Source organism: Gracilinanus agilis, chromosome 3, assembly GCF_016433145.1.
Source record: "Gracilinanus agilis isolate LMUSP501 chromosome 3, AgileGrace, whole genome shotgun sequence".
Lineage (NCBI taxonomy): Eukaryota > Metazoa > Chordata > Mammalia > Didelphimorphia > Didelphidae > Gracilinanus > Gracilinanus agilis.
In genome coordinates this window covers 96203431-96220758 of record NC_058132.1, presented here as the reverse complement: position 1 = coordinate 96220758, position 17328 = coordinate 96203431, and the positions used below count along the sequence as shown (strand labels likewise).

General features: G+C 40.3%; 1 protein-coding gene across 1 annotated transcript; it reads left to right on the top strand.

Annotated features, from left to right (window-relative positions):
* The first annotated feature begins 11169 nt into the window (after positions 1–11169).
* On the top strand, positions 11170–12135 carry LOC123241218 (olfactory receptor 2AT4-like). The gene has a single exon (XM_044668920.1). It carries the CDS (start codon positions 11170–11172, stop codon positions 12133–12135), a length of 966 nt encoding a protein of 321 aa, XP_044524855.1.
* Positions 12136–17328: the final 5193 nt, after the last annotated feature.

The following is a 17328-nucleotide window of genomic DNA, read 5'->3' as shown; positions in this document are numbered from 1 at the left end:
TTCCTCATTAGAAAGGGGACACTGCCCTAAAGGCAATGCCCATTAAATGAGTGCAGATATAAGCACTTTATAGATTCCTGATGCAAGATCTCCATACCCTTCTGTCTGATAGCCCATGGTTTGGGGAGCAAACTAACAATCTAGGCACAAAACTCTCCCCAATTAGAAAACAAGTTACATAGCACAAGCTTCATCACAAGCTTCCACAAGGGAGAGGAAAGGTTATGGACAGCTAGTTATATCCTCAGGAGAGACTCCTCTGGCTTCTAAGGTCAGAGGTAATAAGGAGGTAGGATAGCCTAATGGCTTTCTTCCTTGAAATAAGAGGCCTCCCAACTCACTAGGCCTGTGGCAATAATGAAATGTCCTTGAGATCTTATTTTGAAACCCTAAACAGGCTTTGGTGTCCAGGATGGATGTCCACCCTGAGAACAAATAAATTCTATTCTCTCTACACAATCTCTTCCCTTTTCTTTTTAAGATGTTAAACAAATTTTGCTTCATTTGATTCTCACATCAACCCTTGGGAAATAAGTGCTATTATTATCCCCACTTTACAATTAAGGAAACTGAGGCAAACAAAAGCTAAGTTACTTGCTACAGAGTCACAAAGTAAGAGTCTAAGGCTAGATTTAAACTCAGGTCTTCCTGACTCCAGGCACAGAGCTCCACCTAATGAACCACAAGATACATGAATAGAAAAGGAACTGAGCTTGTCTTGTATAAAGACCGAGGAAGGAAGCTTGGAGAAATCACAAATCTACTGAAATCTTGAAGTTTTTCTTTTTTAAGTGAATCAGTCTGGGGGCTCCCTGAAAGCAATGGCCTGACTACTCTCATTAGATGAAGGGTTTCCTGAAGGCAGGGGACATTCCTCTCCTTTCCCTCCTCATAGGGAGGTCTCCATAAAGGCAGAGTTCCTGTCTTCCCATCAGACCATGGACTCCTTGATCTTGGGGACTGTGCCTTCCCATTTTATTTCCCCCTCCTCCTTTCTGCCTTCCCTCATTCCCCTCTTTCCACTTGAAGTTGGATTTGCTGAGCAGGGATGCTCAGTTCTGGGATGGGGAAGGATTCCTTGTAGAACGTATTATAAGGTTGTGACTTTCCTTCTAAAGCTACGGAGTCACTGTGTTTTTGGTACTCCAGATTCAAAGAGAAACAGTGTGGACTATTGGTTTTAGTTTAATTTTAATTTTTAGCAATTAGAGAGCACTTTAAGGTTTGACAAGTATTTTACATACATTAACTCACTTGATTCTTCACACTGATGTCTGGACTTCATGTGGGGAGTCAGGGGAAGAGTGATGTATGTGGGTCAAAAAGATACACTACTCCAGTAGAATATTAACTCCTTCAGGACAGAGGTTGTTCCATTTTTGTCATCATATTCAAAATTCTCAGTATATTGCCAGATACATAGTGGGCACCAAATAAACACTAACTGATTTGAATCAAGGTGGAGAGCAACATGAAATGGTCAATACAAATAAACCTAGGGGTCTGCAGACCTAGCATTTTGTGGGAGAATGAAAGGAGGGAGGGAGAGCATAGAGCAGTATTGTCTTGGGTGCTAGTAACCAGGGAAACCTCCAGTAACTCAAAACAAGAAGAAGCTATATTTAATAGAAAAGAATAGAATTGGCAACAGTCTGTAAAGATAGAACCTGAGAGTTTCAAGGGATTTGGGAGACTATCTAGTCTTCATTCCTCATTTTACAGTGAGGGAAACAGATTTACAGTAGAAGGTCATATGGCCAGTTAGTAGCCAAGCTAAGATTAGAACCTATAATGCTAGACTCCTAGTTTACTGTCCTTCTCAATGCACCTAATTCAAGGTACTTCTCCTCTCAAAGACAACACAATGAAAATCCTGTCTATATCTTGTTTGTCCATGGTTGCTTGTACATTATCATTACCATTACATTGTAAGCTCCTTCTGGGCAGGGACTCTCTTTTTCCTGTCATTGTACTCCCAGTCCTTAGCATAGTGTTTGGCACATAGTAGGAACCTAATGAATGTTTTTTGGCTGACTGACTTACCTACAAATATTTAGCTGCTGCAATGCCCTTTTTAAAAATAAGAATGGAACACAATACTGAGGACAATTGAAACAACATGAATTTCTCTGCTTGCAACAGGGAAATCAACTACCGAGATTCTCCTTTCAGGCACCAAAGCAATGGAAGCAGCTTTTCCTTTCTTTGGCAAATGGCTGGCCATCGTCCCCCATGTCTTCCTCACTCCCTACCCCCACTATGTTCTTTCTCAGATAAAAATGTCTCACATATCGATATTGCACATCCAGAGTGCTGTAAGAGAAGTAGCACTGGACAGGAAGTCAAGAGACCTGTTTTCTAATGTTCACCTTCCCCTCAATTTTGCACAGACTCAAGATACCCAGGATCAGTAAAATGGATATTAGATCCATTGGGTCCCGCTCCCTGCTCCTTCCTTCAATAAGACAATTTAACAAATAATGATTAAGTACCTAATATTTATGTTGTACAAGTCTCTGGGGATCTGAAGATAAACACAAAATAGGCCCTATTTTGAAGGAACTTATATTTTACTGGAGAGATGTTAAATAGCTATTTTAGATTCCAGTGGCTTGGATTCTAGGCTTAGTTCCATAAATACGTAATTGTTTGACTTTGGGCTGTTACTTTCCCTATACAGGCTGCTCACTTATCTTTAAAAATGAAGGAGTTGGACTAGATGATGTTCAAGGTTCTTCCCAAACCTAATATCCCAGACTGCAAGTTTTAAAGTTATTTCTAGAATTAACATATATTCTAAAGTCCCTCTGACCACTGACAATCAATGGACTAAATTATCTCTTAGCTCCAACATGTTATTTTCTATGTTTAAATGTTCTTTATATATCTTATATCCTACTGATATGCCACTCTGGGCAATGTGTTTTAAGATAATCTTGGACTAATCTGCAACAATTGTTGACAGAATGTCATTTTATGGAAACAACAAATTGGGAAAAAATCTTTATAACGAAAAACTCCAACAGGGGTCTCATTACTGAAATATACAAGGAGTTAAATCAGTTGTATAAAAAATCAAGCCATTCCCCAATTGATAAATGGGCAAGAGACATGAATAGGCAATTTTCAGGTAAAGAAATCAAAAGTATCAATAAGCACACGAGAAAGTGCTCTAAATCTCTAATAATTAGAGAAATGCAAATCAAAACAACTCTGAGGTATCACCTCACACCTAGCAGATTGGCTAAAATGAAAGCAGGGGAGAGTAATGAATGCTGGAGGGGATGTGGCAAAATTGGGACATTAAAGCATTGCTGGTGGAGTTGTGAAATGATCCAACCATTCTGGCTGGCAATTTGGAACTATGCCCAAAGGGCTTTAAAAGAATGCCTGCCCTTTGATCCAGCCATACCATTGTTGGGTTTGTACCCCAAAGAGATCATAGATAAACAGACTTGTACGAAAATATTTATAGCTGCGCTTTTTGTGGTAGCAAAAAACTGGAAAAGGAGGGTATGTCCTTCAATTGGGGAATGGCTGAACAAACTGTGGTATATGCGGGTGATGGAATACTATTGTGCTAAAAGGAATAATAAACTGGAGAAGTTCCAGGTGAACTGGAAAGACCTCCAGGAACTGATGCAGAGCGAAAGGAGCAGAGCCAAAAGAACATTGTACACAGAGACTGATATACTGTGGTAAAATCGAATGTAATGGACCTCTGTACCAGCAGCAATACAAAAACCCAGGACAATTCTGAGGGATTTATGGAAAAGAACGCTACCCACATTCAGAGGAAGGACTGCAGGAGAGGAAACATATAAGAAAAATAGCTGCTTGAACACATGGGCTAGGGTGGACATGACTGAGGATGCAGACTCGAAACTACCACACCAATGCAACTACCAACAATTTGGAAATAGGTCTTGATCAAGGACACATGATAAAACCAGTGGAAATGTGCATCGGCCAAGGGTGTGGGGAGAGCAGGGGGTGAAGGGGAAAGTAGGAGCATGAATCATGTAACCATGTTAAAAATGAATATTAATAAATGTTTAAAATTTAAAAAAGTTCCCAAATGAAAAAAATGTCATTTTATATGTCTAATTCAATATTCTAATATTGTGATTCTGGATCCAAGTATTCTGGAAGCCAATTTGGAATTATGCCAAAAGCCTTTTAAAGAATGTATGTTCTTTGATTCGGAAATACCATTACTGGGTTTGTATCCCAGAGAGATTTAAAAAATGGTAAAGGATCTGTTTGTACAAAAATATTTAAAGCTGCACTTTTTGTGGTGTCAAAATTTTGGGAAATGAGGGGATATTCCTCAATTGGGGAATGGTTAAACATATTGTGGTATATGATGGTGATGGAATACTATTTTGCTATAAGGAATGGTGAATGGCTTGATTTCTATAAAAACTAGAAAGACATATATGAACTGATGCGAGAGAAATAAACAGAACCAAGAAAACATACACAGTAACTGAAACATTGGGAGACAATCAAATGTGATAGACTTTGCTACTAATAGCAATACAATGGTCCAGGACAACTCTGAGGGACTTATGAGAAAGAATGCTATCCACATTTGGAGAAAGAACTGTTGGAGAAGAAATCCAGAAGAAAACATATGATTTATCACTTGTTTGTTGGGTATGTGATTTGGGGTTTTGGTTTGAAAAGATTAATAATATGGAAATAGGATTTGAGTGATAATATATTTAACTCAGTGAAATTGCTTGTTAACTCTGGGAGTGGGGAGGGAAGAGGGGAAGGAGACAACAAGAATCATGTAACTATGGAAAAAATGTTAATAAAATAAAATCACACTCCAAGGAAAGAAGCAAAGTTGAAACTGGGTATTTTTGCACCTCGAGCTAAGGACCTTACTCAGGACATCACTACAAGATGGTGTCATTGGTTTCCTGTCACACCCAGATGTAAATCTCCACTCACCATCCCCACATCCTTATGTCTCTGGGGAGAAGAGAAAAATAATTTGCAAGGTCTAGAGTGTGCAATTAGCTCCTTGGCTCTCCTGAGATCCTGGAAGCTCCTTTGGGAAGCACAGAGCAGATGTTTGGGGTGAAAGAGGAACAAATTGGGCATAAAAGTCAGTGGAGTTAGGAGTCTGATAGTTATGGGGCTGGAAAGTCATGTATTTGCCAGTGGCCCAGCTAGAATGGTAAGAAAGGAATGGATGTCAGAGGTATTATGGGAGGGGAATTGAGCAGGGAGAGGGACATTTGGCTAAAAAAAGTGGATATTGGGGAGGGGAGAAGATGGGAGGGAAGAGAAGAGAGAATGAATATGAGATGGAGAGCAGAGTTAAAGATAGGAGGTTTCATGCCTTGGTGACAAGAAAGATGGTAGCAAGAATAGAAACAAGCATTAGGAATTAGAAGTATAGGTATGATGTGAGGGGAGAAGAGCAGGGAGATTGTGAAGCAGCATTGGGGGAGGGAAAGCACACTAGATATCATAAATGCTAGGTTCTCAATCTGGATCTGCCACTAACTCACTGGTGACCCTGAGCATATCTCTTTACCTCTGAGCCCTAAGTCTCACCCTTGTAAATGAAAATTTTGACTCAAAGTTGGCATCTAAAGTCTCTTTCAACTTTGACATTATTTTTTCCCTGGGTTATACACATAGTATCACACAACACATATTTCCATATTATTCATTTTTGTAAATGAATAATTTTATAAAACCAAAACCCCCAAACATGTGCCCAAGTAAACAAGTGCTAAATCATACATTTTCGTCTGCATGTGTACTCCAAGTGTTCTTTCTCTGGAGTTGGGTAGTATTCTTTTCAATAAGTCCCTCAGAATTGTCCTGGATCATTTTATTGCTGTCAGTTGCAAAGTCTATCACATTTGATAATTCCACAATATTGCAGTTACTGTGTATAATGTTCTCCTGGTTCTGCTTATTTCAGTCTGCATCGCCAACTCTGACATTCTATGATTCTCTGGGAATTCTGTTTTAGACATCATCAGTTTGAGATGCCAGCTAGAACATCTGCATAGAGGCAGTTCAAGAGACAGATCGGGGTTGAAGGAATCAATTCTGAGTCATCTGCACAGAAGTGGATGAGCCAATGGAAGAAAAGTGGATAAAGCACATAAGCAAGCAATCACTATTCATGAATTGGCTACCATGTGCCAGGGTGCTAGGCAGAGATACAAAACCAAAAATGTAATGATCCTTGCCTTCAATAAGCTCACATTCTATTGAGGAAGATATATAGATATAATCTTATGCAGAGTAAAAAGAAAATAAATGCAAAGTAGTTTAGGGGAAAAGAGAACTTGCGGATGGAAAGATCGGGAAATAGTTTGTGGGCAAGGTGATGCTTTAGCTGAACCTCAAAGGAGTCATGGATTCTCTATCCAGACAGGAGATGGTAGAACATTCCAGATATGGAGGGTAAACAGTGTAAAAGTATGAGGACCAACAAGAAATTTTGTATATAGAGTGCAGGAAGGGAAATAACATACAATGAGGCTGGAAAGGCAGGCTGGGACAAGTTGAGAATGGCTTTGAAAGCCAAAAAGAGAAATTTATATTCTGTCTCAGTGGTGATAGGGAACATTCCCTATTGTGGGAGTTGTGTATGTGTGTGTGAAATATGATTGGATCTGTGTTTAAGATTCACTTTGACATATCAACAGTTTCTCTGTATCCCATCCATTTTTTCATATCCAACCTTTATTCCAGCTTCCACTTAAGTACCACCTACATCCTCCAGGAAACCCTCCTACCTTTGTCTCTCTCTCCTCTGAACCACAAACTTAGAATCTGCACTATATGCTCTAGCACATACCTTGTACCATTCTCTAACTATTGACTCCCCACTTAAATTTCTGAATTTTCTTTCTTATGCCTTATAGAACCTAACAAAGGACTGGTCACATATCAGTTTTAGAGAGAAGTTGAGATAAGAAAATTTCCTGGAGCTGAATATTAGGGAATCAAAGTCAGAAATAGAAAAGAAGAGAAAGAAGTTCTGAAAATCAGAAGTAGAGAGAGAAGGGAGAAGGGAGAGAAGCAGATGACTCAAAAACTAAAAAAATGACCATCCAATATGAATAGTGTGCCAGATAGAGGAAGGCTGTTAACCAGCATCAAGAGCTATGGAGATCTCAAGGAAGTTAAAGACTGAGAGAAAAAGATCATTTCATTTGGAGATTTTGTGATTACTGGAGAACTTATAGAAAGCCATTTCTGTAAAGTGATGGCGTAGAGCCCAGATTGTAGGGGGCTAAAGAATTACAGAGATAGCAGAGACAGTGAGCATAGATGATAACACTAGGAGGTTTAGCAACAAATGAACAGAAAGCAGATAATAACTTCAGAGACTAAAAGGATGAAGAGAAGGGTGAGGTTTTTTGTTTTGTTTTTGTTTTTTAGGACGAAGAGACCTGAATGTGTTCATAAGCAGATAGAAAGGAGTCAGTAGATGTGGAGACAGTGGAAATGACAAAGAGAGTAATGCTTAATGGAGCCAGACCCTAGAAGGATCCAAAAGGCACAGGACCAAGAGCCCAGGTTTGGGGTAAGTTGGCAAGAAGTGAGGATCACTTCATTCTCTGAGATTAAAGGTGGAGAACGGGGGTGGCAGAGGTTTGGCAGAATGGAGGAGATTAGAAGGAGCTCATGAAGAATGGCTTCAATCTTCCCAATGAAGCTGAAATCAAGGGTTCTAAAGTGAGCATAGGTACCAAGGATGATGACTTGAGGTGGGAAGAGAAAATTTGGAATATCTACTGTGGAGAATGAAGTAGGGAGATTCAGCGTAGCAATAAGAGGCAGGAACCATAGCTCCAAATAATCTAAAAGTGTAGAGGTGGTGTCTTGTACCATTCTCTAACTTTTCACTCCCACTCAGTTCTCTGAAATCAAGGATAGTGTTTTCTCCTTCCTTCCTGTGCCTCACAGAGAAAAATACAGGGCGAGACACATACCAGCTGCTTAATATGCTTGATGTGGTAGAAATGTCCAAAAAGTTAGAATCAGGACACTAGGGTTCTAGTCCCAGCTCTGCCACTGACTTGCTGTGCATATGCCAAGAAAGTAATTTCCCATCTTTGAGTTTTTCCCTTAACAAAATGAAGAGCTTGGATCAAAAAATTCTTTAAGTTATGGAATGACAGAGTTGGAGGAGACCTTGGGGTAAAAAGAATATAGAATGTCAGAATTGGAAAGTACTTTAGAGGTCCTCTAGTCCAACCACCTCCTTTTACAGATGAGGAAACCAACCCATAATGGGGAGGAGGTTTCAATCAATTGATTAATAACTCTTTATTAAATACTTAAATATTAGTATGAACCAGGCACTGTGCTAGGTCCTAGACACTTGATACTCCAAGAGGCAGGTGTAAAAAGGGAATGCATTCCAGGTACTTTATCATATGATGTATTCCAGAATGGCTAGTGCCAAGGCAAGGAGGTAGGTAGGACATAGAGTGTCTTGTGGCAGAGCAGAGGCTAAGATTTAGACAAGAAATAATTACTTTCTTCAGGTCTCTGAAGGGTTATCATGTGGAAAAAAAGATTGATCTTTTTCTCCTCAGTTCCAAAGGGCAGAATTTGCAAAAAGAGAGAAGTTGTGGCCTGAACTTTAGGTTCAATCTTAAACAAAAACTTCCTGTCCAGTAGAACCATTCCCCAAGTAGAGTGGGTTGCCTTGTCAAGTAGTGAGTTCTTGTCACTGGAACTTCTCAAGCAGAAATTGAATCACTCCCTGTCATTGAGTTGTGGAGGGGATTTCTGACCACATACGGGCTGGAAGAGACCGTTGGAGTTCTAAGTTCTGAGATTCTGTGATTCTGAAACTCAGGTCTTATTATTCCCAGGTCAGTCCTCTGAAGAGCCAAGCTACCATGACAGGGAACTTTACTGATTCCTGCTCTCAGACTGTGTGAAGCTCTTGGGATTTCCTGCTGATGTCTTGTTCCCCAACATGTTCTATAGGGAGCTGGAAAGAAGAAGACATAGCCTTAGCCTCAAGGAGCTAAACGGGAAGTAAATAGTTAGAGAATGGTACCAGATACATTCTAGAGCATGTGGTACAGATTCTGTGGGTTGTTGTATATTAGAGGGAAGCCATTGTGGGCTGAGGGGGTCCAGGAGGGTTTTCTAGAGGTGGTGGATTTTCAGCTGGTCCTGAAAGGATGAGAAGGATAGGGAGAGACCAGATAAGGTAGGCAATATTACATTTCAAAGCTTATTGAGCAATTCTTGTCCCCAACATCTCCAGGAGATAAATGTAGAAAGAGGAAGAGTGATGAAAAGCAGAGAGAAGGAAGACAGAGATATGGGAAGACAATACACCAAAGAAGCTAGATTGGTATGGAAGAGTTTTATTGCACCCTTCCCACTCTTCTTGCCACTTTTCTCCTATAATACTCGTCTGAGTCAAGAACAACCTTTAGTTCCTCTAGGACAGGATTGGGAACCCTCTGGCCTAACCCTGGCACTGAACTTCAGTTCAATTTTCTCTGGCTATATATCACTCTGACTTCAGTCACAGTTGAAGAAAGCCATCTTGAATTTGTCCTATGAGGGACACAATTCTGAGCACAATTTTTTTGCATATTTGATAAAAGTGGTTGAAGATCTGTAGAAAGTAAGAAAGGTAAAGTACATTTCATAGATTAGCTTTAAGAAGAAAGGAGGAGAATTTTGATACAAGCCCTGGGAAGGAAGAGATTCTTAGAAAAGGATCTTGGGAGTGTTTACTGGAATTAACTGACATTCTGAATCTGGCTTTGAGCTGGGAAGGAGGATTTTTTTTTGCTCTGGCATTTTCACTGGGAATCCTAATTTTGTGGAAAGATTAGTAATTCCTGGGATTGGAGAATTTGCCATTGGAGGAGACCTGCTTTTTCCCTGAAGCACAGAGACCATCTGCCTGAGATCCATCTGTAATAAATCCACTGGTGAAGGTAAAACCCAGAGTCCGGTCATCTAGGACTCTGGGTATCCCTAAGAACAAGCCCAGGCTTTACATAATGGTTCAAATACATCTGTGAGTCCTTCCTATTGATCCTTTTTTTGTAATCCATATTAATTAGGTTAGTTTATAGTCAGATAGCTGAGTATTTGGAGTCTTAGTTAGAGATAAGGAGTTTAGAGTAGCTTGAGTGAATTCTCAAGGAAAAGAACTAATTCACCATGAGGTGAAAGAGGGTAATTGGAGATTAGTTCTATAGTTTTAGGAAATTACCTATCATTTTCCCTTTATTCCTATTATAAAATTAAACTTTGTTTTTAAAGCCAAGGGGTTTGTGCTTTACTGGCCTAGATAGTTCCCTAGGTGAATGGTTATCATTTCCCATCCATTTTTCCATCTAGGAAGGATTTTTATTTCAGACCTGTGAACAATATTAATTCATTTATATCTATGGGGATTTCATCATGGATTTTTTTACTCCTTTGTTGTACTAAATATGTAATATGGAATTCCTATTATATGTTATCCTCACTAGGATCCAACTGGACCCCAAACTGGATTTCATTGGGAAAAAATGGTTTATGAAAACTAAATTTATGCTGGTTCCAGATATAAGGCATCTATACTCAAAGGTCATCTTTCAGGCATCAATTAAATTGTGTGTTATGTTAGAAAGACTCTCTGGTCTAAAAGTCAGGACACATAGGTTCTCATCCTGACTGTAACTATATGGATTCTTCTCTAGGCCTCAGTTTTCTCCTCTGTGAAACAAATGAGGGGGAAAAGACATGATTTCTAAGGCCTCTGATGACTCTAACATGATACGAGTTCTAGATTTCACATTCCAGGACAGCATCTCAAGACATGGTTGCTAGTGCACTGCCACTGGGTATTTTGAGACTCAGGGAATTCTACAAAAGGGAGAGATCCTCATGATCTGGGTTTTAATAAAAAAGAACTACTACTTCCTTAGCATTTTTAAGGCTTACAAAATTCTTTTCTCATAACAACTAGGCAATACAAGGATTATCATTCCCATAGTCCAGAAAAAGAATATGAGGCCAAAAGAAGAGACAGTAAATTAATATTCAGAACTAGCACAAGAATGTGGATTTTCCGAATCATGGTTCAGGTATCCTGCCTCTATACTACATGAGTTCCCCATTACCTTCTCTACTTCCCATGAGTCCTGGATCACCATGGCCCACTGCAGTAACCAAAGCATGCCGCCCCATATGACAGTCTTCATACTGCTTGGCTTCCCAGCTCTTCAGGAGACTCCTCTCCCACTCTTCTTCACCTTCTTGGCCCTATATACTTTCATTATTGTGGGCAATGCAGTGATCCTGGTGGCTGTGGCTGGAGACCCCAGGCTCCACAAGCCCATGTATTTCTTCCTGTGCAACCTCTCAGCCCTAGATATCCTCTTTACAACCACCACTGTGCCCAAGATGCTGGCCATGTTCCTCTTCCAACATAATACCATCTCCTTCGCTGGCTGCTTCCTACAGATGTACAGCTTCCATTCCCTTGGAGTCATGGAATCCTTTATCCTGGTAGTCATGGCTTATGATCGCTATGAAGCCATCTGCCACCCACTGCACTATCCTGTCCGTATGACTCCACAGGCCAATGCCAGGCTGGCAGCAAGTGCCTGGGCTGTGGCACTGATCATCCCCGCCCCAGTGATGGTGGAGACTTCACAGTTAGAATACACAGCCAGGGCCACAGTGGAGCACTGTTTCTGTGACCACCTCGCTGTGGTAAGGGCTGCCTGTCAGGATGCTGGGACTGAGCAGCAGACTTTTATTGGCTTCTGCATTGCCATGACTGTTTCATTGGTGCCTCTGTTCCTAGTTCTCTTTTCCTATGGCAAGATCCTGGCTTCTGTTCTAAGAATTGCCTCCCAGGAAGGTTGGGCCAAGGCCTTTTCTACCTGCACATCCCACCTTCTGGTTGTTGGTACCTACTACTCATCCATTGCTGTAGCCTATGTGTCCTACCAAATGGAGATGGCCATTGACCTTCATGTGCTCAGCAATGTCATCTTTGCTATCCTGACTCCCATGTTGAACCCCCTCATCTACACATTGAGGAACAAGGATGTAAAGGAGGCCATTAAGACAGTCTTTCAACGTGTGTTTTCTCATTTGAAGACCCCTTAGCCAATTTATACGAAAAATACCTAAGACTCTTATTAGACAACAAATCCCAAGATGAGCCAACTTTGTGATATAGTGAAGGGTTAAAGTAAAATGTCTGTAAATCTTCCCTGTTGTATATCATAGCCCTCATATTTACCAGCATGGTCTTGGGCTGCTTTGAGCTTTGGCCAGAGTTCTCAGCAGCTTCCCAAGGTCTCTGGCTGTCTGGGAGATAAACATACTTCTGTGAGATTAACCCTTGTCTCACAGAATGTGTTGTCTTCATGACTCTTGATTAAATTTTGAGACATGTTTTGCCTGACCATTTCTGGGGGCTCAAGATCTTGGCCAGGTTGCTGAGACCCTGGAAGCAGTGATGCAAACTCAGGTGGCAAAGTGCCTTCTTTGTTTTGAGGTCAATAAAAATTCCCTTCTGGAAAATAGAATTTGGAGTCTAGCCCATAGAGAAGGACACTTTTGCCTGGGACTTTCCTGAGTGGGACCTTGAATGCTGAGCCCTAGAACTTCCCTCAGCTGGAATATTCAGGTGTTTGTGTTTCCCCTCATTTGGTGATGTATCTTTCTTTTCCATCTCTCTCTCATAATTACTGCTGTTATTATATTCATGGTTGCTTTCTGATTGATTTGTTTATGTTTTCTATTGTAGGCTAATTGCTGGATCTTTGCATAATAATAATAAATCTATTTCTTTTTACCCTTTTACTTAAAAATTCTATGGAAAAACATATTTTATTGTAGGAGCAAATCTCAAAACACAAATAGTTAAGCAGCTGCATATGTAACACCTTAATGTTACATGTGGCAGTCAAAAAAGCACATGCACTCTTAGACCACATTAAGAGAGACTAAATATCCTAAACAAGCAACCTTGATTAAATCCCACTTAGTATATTGCTTTTGGATTAGGCTGCCATTTTTTAGGAAGGATATTGTCAAGTTGGAGAGTGGCCAAAGGAAGGCAACCAATAAGAGCAATGGAACAGAAAAGCATTTAATATGAGGGATGATTGAAGAACTTGAGGATGTTTAGTCTAAAGTAGACTTGGGGGAATATTCTTTTCTTAAAATAGTTGGAGGAAATGAGGAAGAGAGGTTTGATTTTTCTTCTCATATCCAGAGAAAAGAACACAACATTAGGAAAGCACTAATGTAACTACCTACTATATGCAAGGCACTGGGACTGCAATTAAAAAGATGAAAAAATTCCTGCCCTCAAGGAACTTATATTCTGCTGGGCAGAAACAACATGTACCCAGATAAGGCAATACAAATATAAATATATTGGAGTGTGTGTGTATGTATGTATGTATGTATGTATGTATATAAAGTAATAATTACAGGGCAGAAAGTAACAATAGCCTGGAGGGACCAGGCTTATATGGGAGGACATGACCTAAATCTTGAAAGAAAACTAGGTAATCCAAGGGAAAGGGTGAAGGGGAGGAATATTCCTGTTATGGACGATAGCCAGTGTAAATCATGGAGGCAGGAATTGGAAGATGATGTACAGGGAATGGCAAGTAGGTGAGTTTGATTGGAACAAATAGTGCATTGAAGGGAAGCAATGTGAAATCAGCCTGAAAGATAAATTAGTGATAGATTGTGAAAGGCTTTAAATGCCAAACATAAAAATTTGTACTTTATGTTGGAGGAAAGATGGAGTCACTGAAAACTGTTGAGTAGAAGAATGAATTGGTCAGACCTATGCTTTATAAATATTGATTTGATGGTTGAAGGGAAGATGGATTCAAGAAAGCAAAGGCCAGAGGCCGATTAGGAGGCTACTGTAATATTCCAGGATAAAGGCGATGAGTTCTTCAAGTACGGTGGTGGCCATGTGAGTGAAGAGCAGGGAACAGATATTAAAGATATTGCAAAGGCAGAATTGATCAGACTTGACAACCTGAGACAAGGTTCGGTGTCAGACAAACTTATTAACCATTAGTGTGGCCAAAAAGTAGAATAGATTAATTATTAGAAGTCTGTAAGCAAAAACAGTATGAAAAACTATCCAGAATGATCTTTTTTAATGCATTGGTTAGATTCTATAACCTGTGAGATCCCTTCTAATTCTGAGACTATTTGATTCTTAAAGTCCCCTTGGGAAATTCATTCTCTCTAAGGGAAGGGAAGGGGCATATCCTGGGAATTGAAACAGCCTCTGGGGAAGGTCACAGAGACTTCTAGATGACAGGTCTGGTCTGGTCACTGAGGATAGCTCAGGATGATGGTTGTCTATCTCCATATAAGGGGGGTTATCCAGGGCCTCCCTGACTCTGGTCTTCAAGAGCCCATCAGAAACAAGGGTGCCAATACTGCAGGAATCAGGGGAAGAAGAGAAAGGGTTCCCCACCACCCACTCACCCATGTTTTTATTCTGAGAAGTTTAACAGTTCACCCTAATCCTTCCAAGTGGATCCTTGGCTTGAAGGTTGTTGGCTGAAATGAATAGATCATTAAACTGATTGTATATTTGGTGTATCATGTTGTATATAAACTCATGTATTTTGGCTGATTTTGTGTGTGTGCTCTATCTCTCTGTCAGACCCTGAAGGCAACATCAAGCCAAGAAACATTTACCAAGTAGTTACTATGTGCAAAGCACTGGGAATAAGAAGACAAGTAGAAAGAAAGACAGTTCTACTCTCCAAGAGTTTGCATTTTACACATATAATTTTAATCATTCTATTGGGGAGAATGACACACAAAAGGAAATTTAAAAGGTGAGGGTGGGGTGAGAAGAAGGTGCCTGGTGAGGGAACATAATGGTGAAGTTTAGAGGAGGGCAGCCTGGAGAGGAATGAAGAGATCACTAACCTAATGCCTTCCTTCAATGGAAATTCTGGAAAAAGCTATCCAATTAGCAGAAAGGGTTCCAGGAACAAAGGGTACTTCTGAAGTGTGATTTCAAGGATGAAAATGATTTAGGATGAAGAGGTCTTGTGGGACATGTGGCTTCTTATAAAATCAAACCCCCAAGTCATGTACCCCAAAAAACAAGTAATAAATCATATGTTTTCTTCTACATTTCTACTCCAACAGTTCTTTCTCTAGGTGTAGATAGCATTCTTTTCCATAAGTTCCTCAGAATTGTCCTGGATCATTGTATTGCTGTTAGTAGCATAGTCCGTCACATTTGATCTTCCCACAGTGTTTCAGTTATTGTGTATAATGTTCTCCTGGTTCTGCTTATTTCATTCCACATCAGTTCTTTCCAGTTCTTTCTGAAATCTTGTGATTCATCATTCCTTATAACACAATAGTATTCCATATACCACAATTTGTTCAGCCATTCCCCAATCAAAGGACATCCCTTTAGTTTCCAATTCTTTGCCACCACAAAAAGAACAGCTATAAATATTTTTTAACAAACAGGCCCATTCCCATTTTTTTTATCTATTTGGGATATAGACCTAGTAGTGGTATTGCTGGATCAAAGGGCATGAATTCTTTTAAAGCACTTTGGGCATAATTTTAAATTGCCTTTCAGAATGGTTTGGATCAATTCACAACTCCACCAGCAATGCATTATTATCCCAAATTTGGCTAGGGCTCATTTTGTGATGGGGATCTTGGTTCAGCCTGGGGCTAGGATTAGGATCCATCTAAAGTCAGTGTGAGGCCTTGACTGTGGATTATAAAATCATTGATCCAGTCCTGGAAGAAACTCCCAAGGTCATCTAGTCCAAGTCAGAGTCCATCAGAATTACAGTTATACAAACCCTTGTTATAGGTAATTTATAATTGTAGGTAGGCATATATAGTGAGTAGAAAAAGATAGACCTGCTTGACTGACTGAGAACATTCTAAGCCAGAATGTCAAAGGGTTTTATTCAGAGAGACCGAGGTGTGTGGCAGTTTTCCCTGCTTTGGAGGAGAGATGTGAAGCTGGGAGCTGCTGTACAACCAGCCTTTGGATTATTTGGGATCTCCATAGAGGAGGTGGATCTGTAAATCAAGATAGAAGAGGAAGACCTAGGTAGAGTCAGGATCTGTCCTGTAGTTGGTGAACAGCTCCAGGAAGTCCTGTACTCCCTAGCCCTTTGGATTATCTTCCTGAGAACATTAGTGTTCCTGTATTTAAGCATCATCTGGCAGATATCAAGGACCTTTCATGAGATCCCCATAGCCCTGTCACACTCAGCTGAGCCATGTGCTGTCTGTCTGTTTAGGTAGCTTAGAAATAGCCACCCCAACAGACACCATTCTCTGGCAGTTGGTCCCTTAGAGCTTAGAAACCCCTCTCTCTCCAATTCCTATCTTACCAAACCAATAAACTTTACTTTGTTTAACTTCCTTGTCATCCTCTCTCTCAACCATCAAGGATCCATAGAGAGTTAACTATCCCTGATTGTTGTAAAAGTTTCAGTTAATACTATTTCTCCCAAACTGTTTCTCCTTCCCCATTAGTGTTGTTTATTATTCTTTCCCCAGTGGGATTTGTGTGCCTTACTGTGTGTCCCCTGTGTGTTAAGCTCATTCCCTGTCAGTTGTCAGTTGTGAGCTGCCATTGCCTTCTCCATTCAGTTACTGTTTTTTCACCCATTACCCTACACTTCCTAGATGAGGCCCCGAGTAAGTTTAGATTTGTAGTAATTAAGAACCTAAAGATCCATTCCCAATAGTGCCCAACCAATGCAGAGGGACAATCAGGTCCTTCCATAAGAATCCATAAAGTTCTGTTTTGTCTTTTTCTTCCAGTCTCTGAAATACTTAATCAAGCTCAGTTTTTCTACCTTCTCCAACTGTTAAACAAGGAAATGCCAAAAAATCAGTTGTCTCCTAAAGTCCTAAATCCTCTGGGCTCTATTATATCCTTTGCTGTGATAATTAATATCCAGGGGCCAGGTGTGGCTTGTAGCCTCCAATCTCAGCTGGCAGCAATAAGTCTTGATCTGACACAGGCAAATCTCAGTTGCTATTTCTGTAACTCTCTTCATGCATAGTACATTGGTCTTTCCACAGGGTAGATGTCTGCCTTTTGATTGAGGTGGCCTGAAAATCTATTTTCCCCTTCTTCCCTCATTTCTTGCCTTGCTCTCTCTCCCATCTGCTCCTTCCTCTCTGCTCTCACAGGCACCATCCTAAGACCAGTCTTCATTGCCACCTAAGAGCCTGCCAATGTGTCTTCTTGCCTCCCCTTTGGGTCATCTTTCATTTGCTGCCAGATTGATATTCTTATTGCATGAATCT